The following is a 20,322-nucleotide window of genomic DNA, read 5'->3' on the forward strand; positions in this document are numbered from 1 at the left end:
TTCACCCTCTAAACTTCCATCCTTATTATCATACTACCCAAGTACTTAAATGCACTCACATTTTCCACTTCCCATCCAATCTCACTGTACACTCACTGACTTTACTTCTCTCAAAGACCACCACTTTACTCTTCGCTACATTCACCTTTAGATTCCATTTCTTACACACTCTCCCAAACTCATTCACTAAGCCTTGCAGCTCCCCTTCATCTTCACTTAACAACACAGAATCATCTGCAAACAACAGTACAAGGAGTTTCCAAACACTGCCCTCTCTCTCTAGGGCCACTCCAACATCTAATGCCTTACATTGCATCTCTTTTATAACTCCATCTATATACAGACTGAACAACCATGGAGACATGACACATCTTTGTTTCAATCCAACCTTCAAAGAGAAAAATTCACTCAGTTCACCATCCACTCACACTGCAGCCTTAATACCCTCATACATACTCTTCACTGCCTTCAACAACTTCCCATCTACTCCATATATTCTTAATACCGGTACTTTCCACAGTCCCTGTCTATCCACCCTGTCATATGCTTTCTCCAAATCCATGAAGGCTGCATACAACTTCTTTCCCTTATCTAGAAACTTTTCCACTAAAGACCTAAGAATGAATATCTGATCTTCAGAAGCTCTTCCCTTCCTAAATCCTCCCTGTTCTTCTCCAACTAATTCCTCTGTTATTTCCCTAACTCTGTCAATAAGTATCCTGCCATATACATTTCCTATTACATTAAGAAGGCAAATGCCCCTATGACTGCCACACACTTCTTTTTCCCCTTTTCCTTTGTACAAGGGAACAATTATACCTGACTTCCAATCCTCCAGGACTCTACCTTCCTCCCAGGCCAATGTGCACATCTTCCACATACATTCTGTTACTAATTCTCCCCCATGCTTCAGCATTTCACCACACACACTACCAATTCCTGGGGCTTTCCCCATTTTAACTTTATTGCTTCCCCAACTTCCATCCTATTGATTTCTTCCTCTCTTCTCACGTCCCTCCTTCTCCCAGCCATTCCCCAGCCACTTATACTCGCATTAGGAGAAGGGAGGTGAAGAGACTGGTGAAGGAGAGTAAGAAAGTGGATGAAGAGTTTGGGAGGAATCAGAGTGTGAAATGGAGGGAGAATAAGAAACTGTTTTGGAAGGAGGTAAAGAAAGTAAGGCAGTGTGAAAGGGGAAATAGTAGGGGAGCGAGAGATAGGAATAATAGAATGTTAGTCAAGAAGAGAGAGAAATTGAGGAGATGGAAGGGGCACTTTGAGGATTTGTTGAATGTAGAGAGTGAGAGCAGTGCGAGTATAAGTGGTTGGGGAATGGCTAGGAGAAGAAGACATGGGAGGAGGGAGGAAGAGATCAGTAGGATGGAAGTAGTGGAAGCAATGAAGAAGATCAAGTTGGGAAAGGCCCCAGGAATTGATGGAGTGTGTGGTGCAATGCTGAGGTATGGGGGTGAGATTGTTGTGGAGTGGATATGGAAGTTGTGTAGATTGGCTTGGGAAGAGGGAAGGGTTCCAGAGGACTGGAAATCAGGTATAATTGTTCCTTTATACAAAGGAAAAGGGGAGAGAGAAGTATGTGGTAACCATAGGGGTATTTGCCTTCTTAGTGTGATTGGTAAAATATATGGTAGAATACTCATTGACAGGGTTAGGCATATGACAAAGGAGCTAGTTGGAGAAGAACAAGGGGGATTTAGGAAGGGAAAAGGGTGTGTAGATCAGATATCTGTTCTAAGATGTTTAGTGGAGAAGTATCTAGAGAAGGGAAAGAAAGTGTATGCTGCCTTCATGGACTTGGAGAAAGCTTATGACAGAATGGAGAGGCAAGGTATGTGGAAGGTATTAAGAATATAAGGAGTGGATGGGAAATTGTTGAATGCTGTGAAGAGTATGTACGAAGGAGCTAGGGCTACGGTGTGAGTGGATGGTGAGCTGAGTATGTTCTTTGATCTCAATGTGGGACTGAAACAGGGTTGTGTGGTGTGTCCATGGCTGTTTAATATATACAGTACATGGATGGGGTTGTAAAGGAGGTGCAGGGTAGGGCAGTGGATGTGGGGGTGACTCTAATGAATGAGGGTGAGATTTGGAAGATTTCGGTGTTGCTGTTTGCTGATGATACAGTATTGCTGAGTCAAGATGAATGGGAGTTGCAAGGTTTGGTAAATGAATTTGGGACAGTGTGTAGGAGGAGGAAGCTGAAAGTTAATGTAAACAAAAGTAAAGTTATGGTGTTTGAGAGGAATGAAGTCACAGAATGTACAGTACAGTGAGGTTGGATGGTGAGGATCGCCTGACTCTGCTTCTCGGCGGCAACACTGTAGGGGATGCACAGCTGACACCTCTCCTGGTGTACCACTCCCAACACCCAAGGGCCCTGCACGGCGTAAATCTCTATAGCCTCCCTCATGTTTCGCAGGCAAACAAGAAGGGCTGGGTGACGAGGACCTTGTTCCTGGAATACCTGACGGAATACTTCACGCTCTTCCTGAAGAAGTACTGCAACAAGAACAACCTAGCCAACAGGTGTTTGCTCATCCTGGATAACGCCCTGGAATACCCGACAACCATCGAAGAAGTGTTCCCGAATGTAAAAATGGTGTTTCTCCCACCTAACACCACTGCCTTACTGCAGCCCATGGGCCAGGGTGTAACTGCCTCCTTTAAGGCATATTACACCAGGAGGTGCATGTGGAAACTTAAGGGACTATCACACGGGAGACTCGTGGACGTCCAAACTGGCCGTGGACGTCCAAATTTGCCCCTGTGGGAGGGTCACGGACGTCCACGGGTGGAATGTCGCCTAACCCATTTGTGGATGTCCATGGTGACCGTGGACGTCCACGACTTGGTAGTCTCCTTCTTCTCTATGAAGTTTACATGTAGCGTGTGTCGTCTGCTATCTTGAACTCTGTAGTCAGTTGAGGTGGTATGTTATATTATGATTAATTCAAAACCATCAGTAAACTTTGTACTTTTAATATTTCTGTTTGTCACAGAAACTTTTCATATATACCAAAATGTGATAAATATGATGGAATGTGGATTGATTGTTTACAAGAAAGGCCCGCACACGTTGGAAAGGCATACTCGGGAAGAAAGCACTACTGTGCAGATTTCTATACTGGCTCAATCAGTAGAGAAAATGTACAGAGAAGAATGACAAAAATGATACATGACGTCCGGAACCTGTCATATGAAGACAGACTGAAAAGACTAAGTCTGCATTCGCTAGAGAGGCGTAAAGTAAGGGGAGACTTAATTAAGGTGTTTAAGTGGATGAAGGGTATAAATAAGGGAGATATCAGCAAGGTACTTCAAGTGAGCATACAGGATAGAACTAGAAATAATGCTTTCAAACTAGAAAAATTCCGTTTCAGTAAGGAAATTGGTTTGGTAATAGAGTAGTAGACGAATGGAATAAGCTACCTAGTAAAGTAGTTGCTGCCTCTTCCACTGAGAGTTTCAAGCATAGGCTAGATAAGCATATGACAAATAAGGGGTGGATACAGAATAAAGAAAATCTTATAACCAATACTAATTCATAATTTTTTTCTTTTCAGGTTACACTATGATAGTCTCTATTCTCCTTTCAAACTTTCCTGTAAAATGTCCACGCCAGTTTTTCTATACGGCGTGGTGTTCTTACTTACAGTAATATTAATGTTAGTCTGTGTCATACTATGAAATATTATATAAACAAGGGTGGTGAAATAACTGACTGGGGGGCTGCAAAAATGTCATTAATGTACATAAATAACATACATTTACCCCCATGTCATCATTATGTGTTAAAATGTGCATAAATGTAATGTTAATCAGTATGATACTACAGTGCTGTATGTTGTTGGCTATGCTGTAGAGTATATACAACATTTATACGCAATGTGTTACCTGGGAATTGCAAAGTTGCCACCAAATATAAATAACTATTATAAATCATAAATCTACTTCCATTATTATGTAGCCAAAATATGCAGAAGAGTAGCATTTAGTCAGTATGATATACAAATGCTAATATAATCAACATAATACTGGGGAATGTATTGTGTGGAAGCTACAAAGATGCCACCAAATATCAACAAATAACCACTGATACCTATATATTTGCCCCCATGCCATTAATACATACAGGTTGTTAATGCTTGGTACATTACCGTTTAAATGCCTACGGTACATAAACATGGGTGGTGAAATAACCGAGTCTGGACCAACAAAACTGTCACCCACTGTCCATAAAAAAACAAAAAACAAAAAACGTATTTACCCTATGCCATTGATATATTATCAAAATAAATAAAAAGGTAACGTTAGCCAGTGCATTACTATTTAAAAGATTATATAAACATGGGTGGTGGTGCGATTTAACGCCTGGAGAACGATGTCACCAAATGTCCATAAATAACCAGAAAAAACCATCTTCCTATCCTCATGCCACTTAATATGTTGTCAAAATCAATAGAATTATAACAGTAAATAAAGCGTTACGACATAAATGCCAATATATACAAGGGAGGTGGTGGGACTTACTGCCTGGGGAGCTGCAGGGGTGGCGCGCCCTTCCTCTGAAACACACCGTCCACGAACACGCCGTTCTTGCCGTTGCAGATCATGTAAAAATGCTGCGTTTCGAAGTAGATTTCAATATGTCGGCGCGATATAAAGCTATTATGGCCCATGTTTACATCGACGTCGCCCTTGCTCGAGTTGCGGCCGATCACCACCCGACTCTGACGCACCATGTATTCGAATTCTTTGCCTTCCAACCTGGCGATGGGGGTGCCCTTCCTGTCCGGCGACCAGGGCACGCGGTGAGGGGACGTGGGCGCGGATTTCTGGAGGGCTAGCAGGGCCCAAGCATGCTGGTCGGGCCCCCTGACAGGAGCAGACATCGTGTGTTAAACCTACGAGCCGGTGAAGATGGCGACACGGCCAGACACCACTAGATCATTCGCCAAGTCCAAAGTTACAAATATCGCTAAAGTCGTTCCCAAAACTGCTAGAAATCCCGCTAACCAAAGGAATCACCGGACATTTGCAAAAAGAGTATAGAGACCTTTACAATATTGCCAGGTATTTTTACAAGCTTTTGAAATATGGCTAGATTGCTAGTGGGTAAAAGGTAAAGGTTGTCGCTAAAAGTTAGTGACAATCTCATGACCTAGCGGTAAAAGCGCTGAATTGGTAACCCCAGACACCATACAACCCGCGTGCGCACCAACAACATACCAGCCAACACTTATTTACGAACCTTCTTACTCAGGTATATAGCTTAACTAGTCTCCCTGTTGTTAATTAACTCGGTAATCATTGGGTTTGGTTGCACATTTTTACTTTAACATTTAGCAACGTTCGGCAGAAAAGTGTTAGGCATCTGTATGGATGAAGACAGTTGTACAAATAACCATCTTATATTCGACTCATGCTTAGGAATGTTTATGAGTATTACTGCGAGGGCTGTATTTATAAGTCTTCTTAATCTTAAAGTTCTTCATTGGATCGCTAGTTTATGCTCTTGTTTTCGCTCGTACAGACACCAAACGCTTAATAACCAATATAAATTGGCTGTTGAAACGAAAAAATCGGGCCAAACCGAATAATTTCGGATAAAAACTTAGTTCCATGGGGACATGTTTATAGTAGAATTGTCCAAGATCCTTTATGAGCACAATGCCAGCACCTCACACTCCCACAATGCATCAGAACTGACAAAATAACAGCGTCGGGCGATATTTTTGTTTACATTCCAATGTTTGTAAACAAATACCTATCACATACCCCATTCACAGCTTTATTATTAATGAATATGTATAAGGTATGGACGTACGTCATTTATATATCCTCAAAACCACTCCAATGAATGAAAATACGCTATTTTTTTATAAACACTTTTATCCTCAAGCGTCACATGGCAGGTTCTTCTTTATTTGGATATCGACATTGCCTACCACGGCGATCGTAACCGGCCATAGTAATAATCAAAAACTGTTACAGTAACGTTATTAGCTCAGTCAAGACCTTTAACAGTAGACTATAAATAATTTTCAATTTTCATCTCTGTAGTCAGCGTCGGACACTACTTGTCTCGGTTCCCATGTCCCCAAAAGTTAACGGCATCATTCACAAAAACGTCTTCTTGTGATAATAATAATCATTTATTTATAGCGTCGTCAAACAATACAATAAAACGTGCAGTTGCTGAGTCGTCAAGTGTAAAATATAATCTGCGAGATCCATTCAAATATTTAAACTCACGTAGTAAAACTCACAAACATTCGTACGCTACTCATTTAAATAACCTCATTCATGAAAGTAGCCATTAGATGCATCACAACAAAGCGATGTGGAGAAAATATTATTTGCAGCCTCTTTTATTTTCTCATATCTCACTGACCTTGTCATAGCACTTCTATGAGAAAGCTTTTCCATACTGTAGAGTTCAGTGGACCCACCACCTTCTTTTGTTGTATTAGCGCTCTGTACCTTTTACAATAATAGATATTCAAGTCAGATTCATATCAAATCAAAAAAAAAAAAAAAAAAAAAACACACACAAATATCCCGGGTGGTACTTAGAAGACCAAACCTGTGAGGCTGCGACCACCGGATCAGTCACAAGATGCGATTAACTTTGTTGTTATTACGGAAAAAGATGCCCAAGGGTAATATATGGATCGGGTGAGTGTCTGTTTGGTAAATTTTTACAAGTTGCCAATACACACTCCCAGGTTGTGCAGTACATTTTCCTGGTACCGTAGTTTTGATGAGGTTTTAGTGATTTTGACCGTAATTTTTGAGGGAAATGCTTAATTTTGCCTCTTTTTCCAGTCATGAGCTTTGACTGGATGAGGAGGTGAAATAAAGCCTTTCCGACTGAAAACTTAGGCTAAAATCATTCAAATCGCATAAAAAACCACCAGAAAAATATACTGCACAACCGGTTAATCTAACCAAACAGACCAAACCTAACCTAACCTAATCTAACTGACAGAAAACAAAGGTAAAAATCACTCAAGGCACATAAAAAACCCCAAGAAAAATATACTGCACAACCGGTTAACCTAACCAAGCAGACCTAAACTAACCAAACCTAACCTAACCTAACGTGCTGCAGTGGAATGCTTACCTGAGAGATATGATGGCCCAGGTTGTGCAGTATATTTTTCTGGTGGTTTTTGATGCAAATTGAGTTATTTTTGCCTTCATTTTCTGTCGAAAATGCTTCATTTTGCCTCCTTATCCAGTCAAAGTTCATGATTAGAACAGAGGCAAAATGAAGCATTTCCAGAAAAAATGAAGTTCACAGTCAATCAGATCTCATCAAAAACTACTAGAAAAAATACACTTCATTCCACTCTCTCCACTACACTTAATCATCTCTGGATACACCTCAACCCCAGCTGCTTTCTCATCTTTCAGCAGCTTCATAGCACTCTTCACCTGTGCAAGTGTCACGTCTCCTGGCACTGCATTCCTTCTCTGCACACCCCCAAAACCAATCATGTTTACAGCCACTGTGCTCTCTCTTTTCCCATTCATCAGGTTTTCCAAATCTTATTTCCATCTGGTCCTTACTTCATCCCCATGGGCTAATAATCTACCATCTACATCCTTCACACCATCACATTTCTTTTCGCTTTCATTTCTGCATTTCCACACCTCTTTCCAGAATAGCTTCCTATTTTCAGGGTAGTTTGCATTCATTTTTCTTCCTAGATCCTCATTTACCTCCTCCTTTTTCCTCATCACTAGTCTCTTTACGTGTCTCTTGCTTTCGGTATATTCAGTCTTATTTCAACTGAACCCCTGTCCTGTAACCACTTTAGCCACTTCTTCCTCTTTTCCTCCACTGCTCTCTTACCTTCATCATCGCCCCATGCCATACCTTTCTTCTTTGTTGTTACTCTTGCCACACCACACACCGTTTTAGCATTTCTAAAAAAGCAGTCCCCATATGCATTTCACAGGCTGTCCATATCCATTTCATTCCAATTCACTTATTCTATCTCCTCCCCTACTTTGGTCCTGTACTCCTCTGCCATTTCTTTGATCCTCCGCTTCTCAACTTTCAGGCTTTCTCTCTGACTGCTCCTCTCTCTCCTGTTCCACCTCACTCCTTTCAGGTTTATCTTGCATACCACAGTCATGTGATCTGACAGACCTCCACATTGTCCTCTCACGGTCCTCATATCAGCAATGATTCCCAGCATCGACCTCTCTACAAGCATGTAATCAGTCAGGCTTGTTTCAACACAATCCCCGTTCCCTTTATACCATGAATATTTATGTGCATCTTTGTGTTTGAAATATGAGTTACAAATGCACAACCTCCTCTCCTGACACATATCCTTCAGTCATTTCCCATTTTCATTATCTCCTGGTACTCCATTACAACCCATTATGTTATCCTCAGGACCAGTGGCTACTCCCGTTCATATCGCCCATTACTATCACTTTATAGCTCCTAGGCATTTCTCCCACTGCTTCATCCAGCTCATCCCAAAACCTGTCTTTCTCTCTCTCACTCCTGTCCTCACATGGTGCAAATGCAACAATCGCCACTTTCACCTTCTCATACTTGAACTCGACATACATACACCTCGAGCTGACACATATGTTCAGTAGTCTCTCATTCCACTCTGCCACACCTCATTCATTAACAAAGCAACTCCTTCCTTGCATCATCCTCGCCCTTTCATGCTGGATATTACACATTTCACACACACCCACTGCACCACTTCACACCCTTTCATCTTTGTTTCACACAGTGCCATCATGGCATATCTCGCACTCTTGAACACATTCACCACTTCCACCCTCTTGCTCTGCTCACCTCATTCACACCTCTCGCATCCCACATGGCCATGTGAATCTGCCCATTTGGCTGGGGCCCTGGGCAGTTATTTGGCCCTCCGAGGCTCACTGAAACAACTGCCCTGATTAAGTGATTTTGGATAGGGGAATCTGGGGGACACTTCACCCCGCCAAAAACCCCAGTTATATGGTTACCACCCAGCGTAGTAAATGGTTTCCTGGGTACAGGAAACCATTTGGCTTGTCGCTCAGTGTAGAGATCATAAGGCATCCCTACATTGAGTGGATGATGTGCGTCCCCATCCACCACTTGGAATTGGAAGTCAGGTATAATTATTCCCCTGTACAAAGGAGAAGGGGAAAAAGAAGTTTGTTAATCATAAGGGCATTTGCCTTCTTAGTGTAATAGGAAAAGTATATGGCAGGATACTTATTGACAGAGTTAGGGAAGTAACAAATTAATTAGTTGGAGAAGAACAGGGAGGTTTTAGAAAGGGAAAAGGCTGTGTAGATCAGATATTCATTCTTAGGTCTTTAGTGGAAAAATTTCTAGAGAAGGGAAAGAAATTGAATGCAGTCTTCATAGATTTGGAGAATATGACAAGTTGGATAGACAAGGATTGTGGAAAGTATCAAGAATATATGGAGTAAATGGGAAGTTGTTGAATGCCGTGAAGAATTTGTACGAGGGTGCTAAGGCTGCAGTGCGTGTGGATGGTGAACTGAATGAATTTTTCTACTTGAAGGTTGGATCGAAACAGGGATGTGTCATGTCTCTATGGTTGTTCAGTCTGTATATGGATGGGGTTATAAATGAGATAAAAGGTAGGGCAGTGGATATTGGATCGGCCTTAATGAGAGAGGGCAGTGTTTGGAAACTCCCTGTGCTGTTGTTTGCTGATGATACTGTGAAGATGAAGGGGAGCTGCAAGGCTTAGTGGATGAGACTGGGAGAGTGTGTAAGAAACGGAATCTAAAGGTGAATGTAGGGAACGAGAGAAATGAAGTCATTGAATGTACAGTGAGATTGGATGAGGAGGAAATGGAAAATGTGAGTGCATGTAAGTACTTGAGTGGTGTGATGACTAAGGATGGAAGTTTGGAGGATGAAGTGCTTGAAAGTGTATAACAAAGAAGAAAGGTTGGTGGTTCTTTGAAAGCAGTGATAAGAAATAGGGAAGTGAGCATTGAAGTAAAAAAGTCGCTGTCTGAAATTATTGTGATACCAACTCTAATGTATGGAAGTGAAGCTTGGCCCTTGTTGGAAGGATACAAGTCAAGAGTGAGAACAGTGGAAATGAGTTACTTGAGAGGATCATGTGCAGTTACATGGAGAGACAGGCTGACAAATGAGAAAAGGAAGGAGCGTTGTGGTGGTGTTGCAGATGTGATAGAAAGTGTTAGTAAAAATACATTGAGGAGGTTTGGCTGTGTGGAGAGAATGGAGAGCGAGAGACTAATGAGGAGAGTGTATATGAGTGAGGTGGAGAAGGGGAGAGGGAGGGGGAGGCCAAGGATGACATGGAGGGATGGAGTGGAGAGGTACCGGTAAATGAGAGAGAGGGGTGTGAGCTGGGGGCAGGGCAGGGGACAGGGTGACATGGAGGCAATTTGTTTGTGGCCACCCCTTACAGGATTAGGGTGTTTTGCAATAGATAAATAGATAGGTAGATAGATAATCTTTTTTGGTTTAGTTAGATGAGGCTAGAGTAATGTCTAAAAACATGCATCTGACAACTTGCAACATCAAATAAACTCACACAGACAAAAACAAGCTGGTGAAAAAGAGAAAACAACAGAAAGAGAAGCCTGTAAAGGAAATATATATTGACTGTTTCATTGTAGTGTACTGTAACTGTGTGGCTCCACCGACTGGCCATACAAGTATCCCTCAGCTCCCTCCATGTCCCACAAAAGGAGAGTGCAGAGTAGCAGATTCAGCCTGCAACCAGTGGGTTCATGTTTCAGATGAACCTTGACCCACAAAAACAACAACAAACCCTTCAGTACAAGAACCCTTTCCCGTCTGTCTGTCTGTCTATCTGTCACTAGATGCTTTAATCCTGTAAGGGATAGCCACAGACAGATCATCTTCACATAGCTCTATCCTTTACCATTTGGTTGCCCTCCCTCCAACTCACACACACTCTCTCTCATATATCTCCACTCCATTCCTCCACATCATTCTTGGCCTCCCCCTCCTTCTCTCCTCCACATTACTCGCATATGCTTTTCTAGTCAGTCTGTCATTCTCTAGCCTCTCCACTTGGCTAAACCATCTCATAATAATTCTACACTTTCAGCCACATCCACATCAACATCACAGTGCTCTTTAACATCATTTCCCAAGTTGAATAACATAAAACTAAACAGGATGTCACCTGGCTTCTAGTGTTTAATGAAAGTTTTATGCTTTACAGAAAGGACCGGATAGTACCCAAGGTGGATGAAGTTACAGTTCGTGGAACAATGAAGAGGCTACAGCTGGAGGAGCAGAATATGTTCTACTTGCGACACCCTTACCTCACGCTGGTTAGTTCTTTGGTGTTAGATTATATTAGGTAGTGATGAGTTGGCATGGGTTAAGTTAGGGTGGGTTATGTTTGGTTCAGTGCTTTATATACCCGTATGTATATACGGTAGATATGGTGGGTGGTTTCATTATCATCCACTCCTCCAACATGTTTCTCCCTGCTGAGAACCCTCAGATGGGGGATGGTCCTGATTTACATATACCGGTAATAATTCAAGATGACCTTTTTGAAAGAATAATTTCAGTGTCTTCTTTTCTTGTCAGTTGTATCATTCAAAATACTGTATTGTTTATAGAGGTTCCGGTATGCTTGTATGAGTTGTCCTCAGTCACCTAATGACAGCTCTCCACCCTGGTCGATCTTTGGCAGCCTCCCTATTCAGTCCCATATTCCTGAGGTCTCTATGACCTCTTCGCAGGGCATTTTCGATCTGTCTCTCACAACCTTACCCCTGACATTCACAGTTACCACCCTTCACACCCAGTTGTCATCCTCTATTCTCTCAACATGCTCAGACCATCTCAGTCTATTGCTCCTCATCACAACACGAAGGTCAAGCCTAGAATGTTTAGTCACACCTTGCAAGAGTTTGCTGGTTTGATAATGCAAGTTAGACTTACAGTATGGTAGTGTGGAATTGACTTGGCTCAGGAATTGACTGGCCAGGTCTCACTACCATACAGCATTACACTCTTAACACATGCTGCATACAAAGACCCCTTAACACGTAGGGAGAGTCCTCTCAATGTCAGGAGAGGCAAGAGCTCCCTGAACTTCTTCCAACCACTTCTCACCCAAGCCACAGAGCTAGTTCCATTCCCACCTCCAGCACACAACATGTCTCCCAGATAACAAAACTCTTCCACACACTCAAGAGATTCTCCAGCAAGTTCAATCCTTTCAAGTCTGACAATCTCCATCTGCTCTCCCAGACATACCATACACATAAAATCAGCATTATCTCGCAGTCTACCTCTGATACCACTGTGTCTCTTGTGCACCCATTTATCACAAACACTGCACAAAATGGAATTACTTCCCACGCCCTTGTGGCAAACTGCACATGGCTACTCTCCCTCGTCATTGACAGTACCATCATCAACCCTAGATAACATCACTTTTGTTTTATCTGCATTTACACTTAAGCCCTTGTGCCCCATACCATCTCTCCACTTCCTAAACCATTCCTCTGCCTCCCTTTCATTCTCTACAGTCACACCTAATCATCAACATACAACATCTCTCATGGGAGTCCATTTCTGAAGTCACGTGAAAGGGCTTCAGGTACCATGATAAACAACAAAGGACTCAAAACTGACCCCTGATGCACACCAACATTCACGGAAAACTTATCACTCAAATCTCCATTCACTCCTACCTGGGTGCAAGCACCCACATACATGGCCATAACCACCCTAACCAGCAACTCCTCAGTCCCAAGCTTTCTCATTGCCCACTTCACTACATCTCTTGGAACTCTGTCAAAGGCCTTCCCCAAATCAACAAAAGCAATGTACAGTTCCCATTTCTGTTGTATATATTTTTCCTGAAGCTGTTGAACAATGAATATGGAATCTGTGGTTCCCCTGCATGGCATAAACCCAAATTGCATGTCATCAGTATTCACTCTTTTTCTAATCAAACCTTCTAAAACTCTCTCTATTACTTTCGTTATCTGATCTAAAAGCTTTATACCTCTATAATTGCCTCTTTCCAGGGCATCATCCCTTCCCTTGTACACATTTACATTTACACTCTTCAGCCATTCATCTGGGACAACACATATATAATCATATGTAATCATATTTAAATATAGCAAATGTAGTGCACTAAAACACCCAATTAAAATGTATTGATGAAAGGAAGAGAGGTAAGTCATGTGCTTTGACAGATAATAAATCTCAAAGAAAGAAAAAAATAATGAAAATGTAAGAAAATTGACTATGACGTGGGCAAAAGAAAAGTCTGTTGTGATTGAAAATGTATCTTAGGTTCAGCAGTAGGTCGGGGAAAGGACACCTTTGTATTCCCATCCCTTGCAGAGTAGGGAGTAATCACAGACAATAATGTGAAAGGAATTCTCCCAAGACCTGCCAGTTGAGCAACCAAAAGATTCACCTGGAGAGTAAAATTTCCCTTCTCACTTTCTCAATTCAGCATTCATAAATGCCCAGGAATATGATTTAGAAACATGATTCTCCAGTCTGATATTTTCTTTCTGTCCCACAAGAAATTGACATGGCAAATGTAGGACACATATTCATTGATTTATGTGCCTGTGTTGGCTGAATATTATTTTAAGGTGCATCATGGTCTGTATGGACATCACCTTTATGTGATGGTCTGTAAAAAAATGCTACTTTTTTCCCTGGCATGTCAAAATACTGCATTTACCTAAACAGTAGTTTTAAAGGGGCAACTACTACACGTTTCATTAACAGATATTATTTTTTAATTCCAGCGTTTTTCAGATTTTATACAAATATCTTTAGGTGGGGGCGCTCACCATCCACTCACTCGATGTATTGCTGCTCTCGGGTGTCTGTCCTTTCCTCTCTTCCATCTTTCTTTCCCTCCATCCTCTTCTGTCTTTCTGTCCTTCATTCTTTCCTTGTCCTTCTGCCTACGGATGACTTTACACTCCCTCTTCTGTCTTTCTTTCCTTCATTCTTTCCTTTTCCTTCTGCCTGTGGGTAACTCTACACTGAGTGACAAGCCAAATGGTTTCCTGTACACCAGGAAACCATTTACTACGCTGGGTGGTAACCATACAACCAAATTTTGGCACCTGGTGGTTTAGTGGGTAATTATTGCGCTCCAGTTGGATTGAGCCGGTGAAGGTTTATATCCAAGGGTCGTTGGGGTTGATTGCTCATGTAATGCCACTCAGGGATGAGTGAGGCTGGTCACTCTCATCTTAAATGTCGAGACCAACTGCCTAGCCCCAGGCTCCTACGCTCCTCTTGGGGCAATGTAGGATTGGATGATGGATGGATGGATGGATCTTTCCATTACAGGTAGTAGTACGGTCCAAGGCAACCCCATCCTACTGTTCTTGCTGTAGTTTGGTATAATAGTTCAGATGTGGTTTTGTCACTTGTAGAGTGAGATATTTTCTTCCATACTGAATGCACATACTAGTCACTCATACTCCTCTATCTTTCCAAGTTAGGTCCTGTAAATTTTAGTTATTTTATCCCAGTCAGGGAAAATTGTCTTTCTATTTTATGCTTTTATACATTTGGAGAAGTTAATTTGTTTATAATGATCATAGTTACATACAGCTAATCTCACACACTCTCTCTTTATCTGTAGAGGCCTGAGGTACTATATTTTGTATTGTAAGTATGTATGCCATATGTATATAACAAAGACTCATCCTAAGGTGTAGACCTTTTAGCCCTTGCACGATGATGTCCTCTTTTGTATATTATTCTTGTCTTCACCTGATAGTTTAACCCATTTTAGGAGACATTTTTCAAACTGGACAGGTTAGGTATAGCTTTATTAAAGCCCTTCACTATAAGAAAAATGTTGAGGTAGAAGAAAAAAAGAATGACATCACTGGAGTAATAGAGTTAACTCCATCAGAGGACATCTTGCATCCTTTTTCTCATTATTATGAGCTGATTTTATTCAGCTTAAGAAGGAACTCCGTTATTGAAAGGATTCCAAGGTCTTTTCCCAGTTGAATAAGAGTTTTACATCATGGCTGTTGATGGTTGGAAATGAATTATGGCATTGTAGGAGTGAATAGTTTAATTATATATATTCCTAATTCCCACTTCACTTGCCATGCAAATGATTACATCTCCCTTTATCTCTCCCCCCCCCCCCCTCTCCATGGATCCTACCTTATCCCATTCTTAGACTAAAGAGGTTGGAATGATGATGATGATGATTAATGATGCTGATGTTGAGGATGATATTAATGATGCTGATGTTGTTGATGATATTAATGATGTTGATGTTGATGATGATCCCCACTCTTAACCAACAGGATCAGTCTTGGGGCCATGCTGGAGCTCTTGGGAAGGGGAAGGCATTGATACAGAAGAAGTGCGAGGAGAGGGAAAAGTGGATGAAGGATGTGGCCATGGAAGAGAGATTTAAAACACTTGAGAACAATGACAAGTGGGAATAGCCATGTTTTTTTTAGCGTATGTGTTGTGATATACAGTTTTTATGTATGTAATAGAATGTATAGAATACATGAACCGTTTCTCTTATCCTTTCATGGGTTTGCCAGACCCCCATGGTAGGTGTGTAGGTGTTAAGAAAATGCAGGAGAGGGATGCCTTCACATGTTAGCACAGATATAACATGGTAACTCCATTGCCAGGTAATCCAAATGTCCCTCAGCTCTCTCTCAGTCCCTTCAAAGGAGGAGGGTGGCCTGCACAAGGACAACTTCAGCCAGCAAGCCACCATGTCCAGGACCGTAATTTTCAACAGAATTTTGGGGAGCTAGACCAAATGTATATACCTCCATACTATAGACTTAAAATTAAATCGAAGCGCTTAAGTTTGCAGACATTCTGATATTTCTCAGTTTGATTCTGCCTATAAATTGATGTTCAATGAGGCATGTATGTATAGTGATGGAGGTGGATGTTTAAATAAAAGGCTTCACTTTCTGCCAGTCTAAACTCTCAACTCAAACTGTGAATTAGTTCAATAATTTGGCCATTTTACATTTTTGTTGCACAATGCTGCATTTCTACTAAGATTGTTCTTTCTTGCCTGCGGTAGAATTCAGGTTGAAATATACCACCCTGCCTTTATTCTTATGGAAATGGTAAAATAATCAATATCTAAGTACTGTTACAATTTAGCTTATGATCAGCTTGGATCATAAGAGGGAGAGGGAGGCCGAGGATGAGATGGAGGAATGGGGTGGAGAGGTATATGAGAGAAAGAGGTGTGAGTTGGGAGTGGGGCAGTGAAATGGCGGGGGACAGGGCGACGTGGAGGCGATTTGTTTGTGGCCACCCCGAACGTGATTGAGATGCCTGGCAATAGATAGATCAGCTTGGATCAAATTTAGAAATACAGCAAAACCTCGATATAACGGACTTCAATAGACCGGAATTCGCTCTTATTGGACTCTTGGAGCTGCTGGACTAAATTCCTATATATCAGAAAAAGTCCGATAAAACCAGAAGCAGTCCAGGCAGCCTGACCACTTCAGCTATATTCATCACAATAAGGTAATTAAAAGACATGTGTATCAGTGTACAGTACAGTATTATTATACAGTATATATATTATACCACTTGATTAATGTAGTGAAGTTATAACACAGTACAGTACTGCAGTGGTAGTCAGAACAGTTTAAAAACCATTCATGTGAGTTGGACTAATGTCTGATCATTTTAGTTTTTTTTCGTTTTCGTTTTTAAAGGCTCCAACTTGCTTGCATGTGTCGGCCTTGGTCACCTAATGGCAGCTCTCCATGCTGCACGATCCATTGCAGCCTCCCTGTTCAGTCCCTTAACCCTGAGGTCACACTTAATGACCTCATCCCATGTCTTTCTCAGTCTACCCCTCATAACCCCACCCCCAATATTAACACTTCTCACCTTCCTCACCCAATTATCATCCCCCATCCTCTTCACATGTCCAAACCACCTCAGTCTACCCCTCCTCATCACAACACCAATACACTCCAGTCCCATCCTTCCTCTCAACTCTTCCATATATCGGAAAAAGTCCCGATTAGCAGGGGGAAGTCCAGATGTCGCTTTTATCGGAATTTCTCATTTTTCGGGATGGTTTGGGCCCCAATTAGTCCATTATAGTGAGGTCTTACTGTATTTGATTAAACACTCGTATATTTGTTTGAATTTTCAACAAACCTACTCAAAGTTTTTCTTTCATTTTATTTTCGAGTTCAGCCTTATAAGGCCTCAGTCTTAGTTGAAGTTTGACAAATTAATATACAAAAACATTGAGAGGGCTATGGCCCCCCCAGAAATTAAGGCCCTGTTGTTCATATCCAGATGAGCATGGGGCCATAACTGCTACAGCCATGGATATGAAAGGGGAGTGACTGCATTTAGGATGTTAAGGACCTCTTATGAAGTCTTGCACATAAATTTCTTATGACATACAGTAACCATTTTTAACAGTACTGTGTGCACTGTACTGCACCAGTATATTGCATTTCATTGTACGCTTGTGAAATACAATATGATATAATGAAATGTGTGACATGATTCATTTTCGTTTGTTTTCATTTTTGTTGGCTCCAATATGCTTACATGCATCAGCCTTGGTCACTTAATGGCGGCTTTCCATGCTGCTCGATCTCTGGCAGCTTCCCTATTTAGTCCCTTAACCCTTAGGCCACACTCAGTGACCTCGTCCCAGGTCTTTTTCGGTGTACCTCTCACTACCATACCCCTAACACTAACACTTCTCACTTTCTGCACCCAGTTATCATCTCCCATCCTCGGCACATGCCCAAACCATCTAAATCTACCTCTCCTTATCACAGTTAGGTTATGAGGGGTAGACCGAGAAAGACATGGGACAAAGTCATGAAGTGTGACCTCAGGAGACTGAACAGTGAGGCTGCAGTGGATCGTGCAGCGTGGAAAGCCGCCATTAGGTGACCAAAGCCGACGCATGCAAGCATGTTGGAGCCTTTAAAAATGAAACAAACAGGAAACCATTTACTATGCTGGGTGGTAACCATATAACGAAATTATGGCACCTGGTGGTTTAGTGGGTATTTACACCACTCCAATCGGATTGAGCTGGTGAAGGTTTATATCCAAGGGGTGGTTGGGGTTATTGCTCATGTAATGCCACTCAGGGATGAGAGGCTGGTCACTCTCACCTTAAATGTCAGGACCAAATTGCCTAGCCCCGGGCTTCTACACTCCTCATAGGGCAACGCAGAATTGGATGATGGATGGATGGATGGATGGATATATATATAAAATACACCATCATCATCATCATCATCTGAACCTCCTTTCCTACCCAAGGGCAGGGTTAGGAGAAACAATGTCCAGACAATCCAAGTTTGCCCAATCCAACGGGCCATGCTTCCATTCACTTGTCATTCAAGCCCCACGGAATCCTGGCTGTATTGGATGCACCAAAAACATTCACCATGTTCAGTAGCATCACATAAATGTATCCGATAGAGTCAATCCAGACAACGCCATGTTAAAAAGGGGTGCCAAAACCTCTGATCATGCAGTTCTCCTCACAACATTCATCCAGCCAGCTCAGTCTCTTGTCATTTCCCTAGCCTTACCGACTTCCAAATCTCTCTTCCTCACACACTCATCCACCATATCTCTCCACCTTCTCCTTGGCCTACCTCGCCTCCTCCCTCCTTCAAATTCGCTCAGATGTACCTTTTTCACCGCTCTATTGTTATCCATACTCTCCACATGACCATACCATCTCAGTACACTTTCTTCGATTCTGGTGTCCTCCGACTTCCTCACTCCACACTTGTCACAAATCACATTATTTTGTATCCTATCCACCCTCTGTACTCCACATACATTCCTCAGCAGTCTCCTCGCCACTGCTCTTACTCTTGACTTTTCATTTTCGTGCCACACCAGTCTCACATCCATATGTTAAAGTTGGCACTAACACTCCCTCATGTAAGCCTCATGCAGCTGCAACACTCAAGCCTCTGTTTCTTATGAAAGCCTTCATTGCATCAGCTACTTTTCTTCCTTGTGTCACTCTACTTTCAACTTCTTTTGCACATTTTCCTCTCTTCTCTATCACCGTACCCAGGTATTTGAACTCTCTCACCAATTGCAATCTCTCTCCATTCACTGTAACATCACACTGGGAGTCACCTTCTCTCTCAGTAGCCGTCACTTTACTCTTTTCTACATTTACTCTCAAGGCACGACGATTACAGACATCAGCAAAACTCTGCACTAACCTACCAAGTTCTTGTCCGGTACTTGAAAGCAGTACTGCATTATCAGCATACAACAAATTTGAGATATTCCATCTATCACCATTCATTACCAACGCCATCCCTCTCTCCATTACTCGTGTTTTTACTTCTCTCATCACCCCATCCGTATATATATAGAACAACCATGGGGACATCACACAACCTTGTCGCTCACCCACACCGATCGTGAACCATTCACTTAGATGCCCATTAACCCTCACACATGCTTCACTACCATCATAAAAACTCTCGATGGCACCTAGCAGCTTAAACTCTACACCGTACATGCCAAAACTTTCCACAATCCTTCTCTGTCCACTTTGTCATATGCTTTTTCCAGATCCATGAATGCCATAAACTCCTTAAGGTGCTCCAGCTGGATGGACACTGTAAGGGTTTCATCTGAGGGGTGGGCAAGTGAGGCTGGTAACTGTTGCCTCGTTGGCACTGAGTTACTTCAGCTGCCTGTGTAATAGGTCACAAAATAGCATTAATTGTCGTTGTATCAGCATAACCCTGGGTCCATATTCTTGTAACTTATGGAGGCTGCCTGGCATCTTTTCCCTAGCTAACTATTTTTGGACAGGGCTGCCTACTGTAAATTTATATGTTATTTATGATGAATATGGAGGTATTGTAATGATTTAAATGACACAAGATGATAGTAAGGAGTACTAAACAGAATGATCATTAGGAGAGATGTTAGGCAGTTTCTAACTGATGGGCTTTGGTCATCCCACCCCCCTCAATCCTACTGTTCACCCAACATTTTTTTTTTATATAGGGTTGAGATGAGTACTATCCCCCTCCCCTCCCACATCCTTATTACCCTAACTTGTTGGTAGGCAGGGGCACCCACCTTCCACTCAGTGTGGTGCTGCTTTGGGTGTCCGCTCTTTCCTCTCTTCCTTCCTCTTCTGCCTTTCTTTCCTTCATTCTTTCCTTCATTCTTTCCTCTTTCTTCTGCCTATGGGTGACTCACACACACACACACACACACACACACACACACAC

At 42.0% G+C, this 20,322-nt stretch overlaps 2 protein-coding genes across 2 annotated transcripts in view; one reads left to right on the top strand and one right to left on the bottom strand.

Moving 5' to 3' along the window:
* Positions 1 to 4,938, bottom strand: part of FoxK (forkhead box K) — a 66,259-nt gene extending 61,321 nt beyond the window's left edge. Inside the window, exon 1 of the mRNA XM_080268832.1 lies at positions 4,549 to 4,938. Within this exon, the coding sequence (XP_080124958.1) occupies positions 4,549 to 4,910 (362 nt within the window). The 5' untranslated portion in view covers positions 4,911 to 4,938. The remainder of the gene's footprint in view (positions 1 to 4,548) is intronic.
* Positions 4,939 to 6,601: 1,663 nt separating this feature from the next.
* Positions 6,602 to 15,529, top strand: LOC145395071 (large ribosomal subunit protein mL63). The gene is made up of 3 exons (XM_080268833.1): positions 6,602 to 6,696; positions 11,253 to 11,364; positions 15,367 to 15,529. Exons 1-3 carry the CDS (start codon positions 6,638 to 6,640, stop codon positions 15,508 to 15,510), a joined length of 315 nt encoding a protein of 104 aa, XP_080124959.1. The 5' UTR covers positions 6,602 to 6,637; the 3' UTR covers positions 15,511 to 15,529.
* Positions 15,530 to 20,322: the final 4,793 nt, after the last annotated feature.

The sequence above is a fragment of the Coenobita brevimanus genome, chromosome 29 (assembly GCF_032717465.1).
Source record: "Coenobita brevimanus isolate Jiangsu-jjx chromosome 29, ASM3271746v2, whole genome shotgun sequence".
Lineage (NCBI taxonomy): Eukaryota > Metazoa > Arthropoda > Malacostraca > Decapoda > Coenobitidae > Coenobita > Coenobita brevimanus.

What these genes read in the sequence shown, in the direction of transcription:
- LOC145395071 (XM_080268833.1), top strand. Translation starts at nt 6,638, where the DNA reads ATGCGATTAACTTTGTTGTTATTACGGAAAAAGATGCCCAAGGGTAAT. An exon ending in AAGGGTAATATATGGATCGG is followed by an intron (nt 6,697 to 11,252) that starts GTGAGTGTCTGT and finishes TATGCTTTACAG; the next exon opens with AAAGGACCGGATAGTACCCA. An exon ending in GACACCCTTACCTCACGCTG is followed by an intron (nt 11,365 to 15,366) that starts GTTAGTTCTTTG and finishes CTTAACCAACAG; the next exon opens with GATCAGTCTTGGGGCCATGC.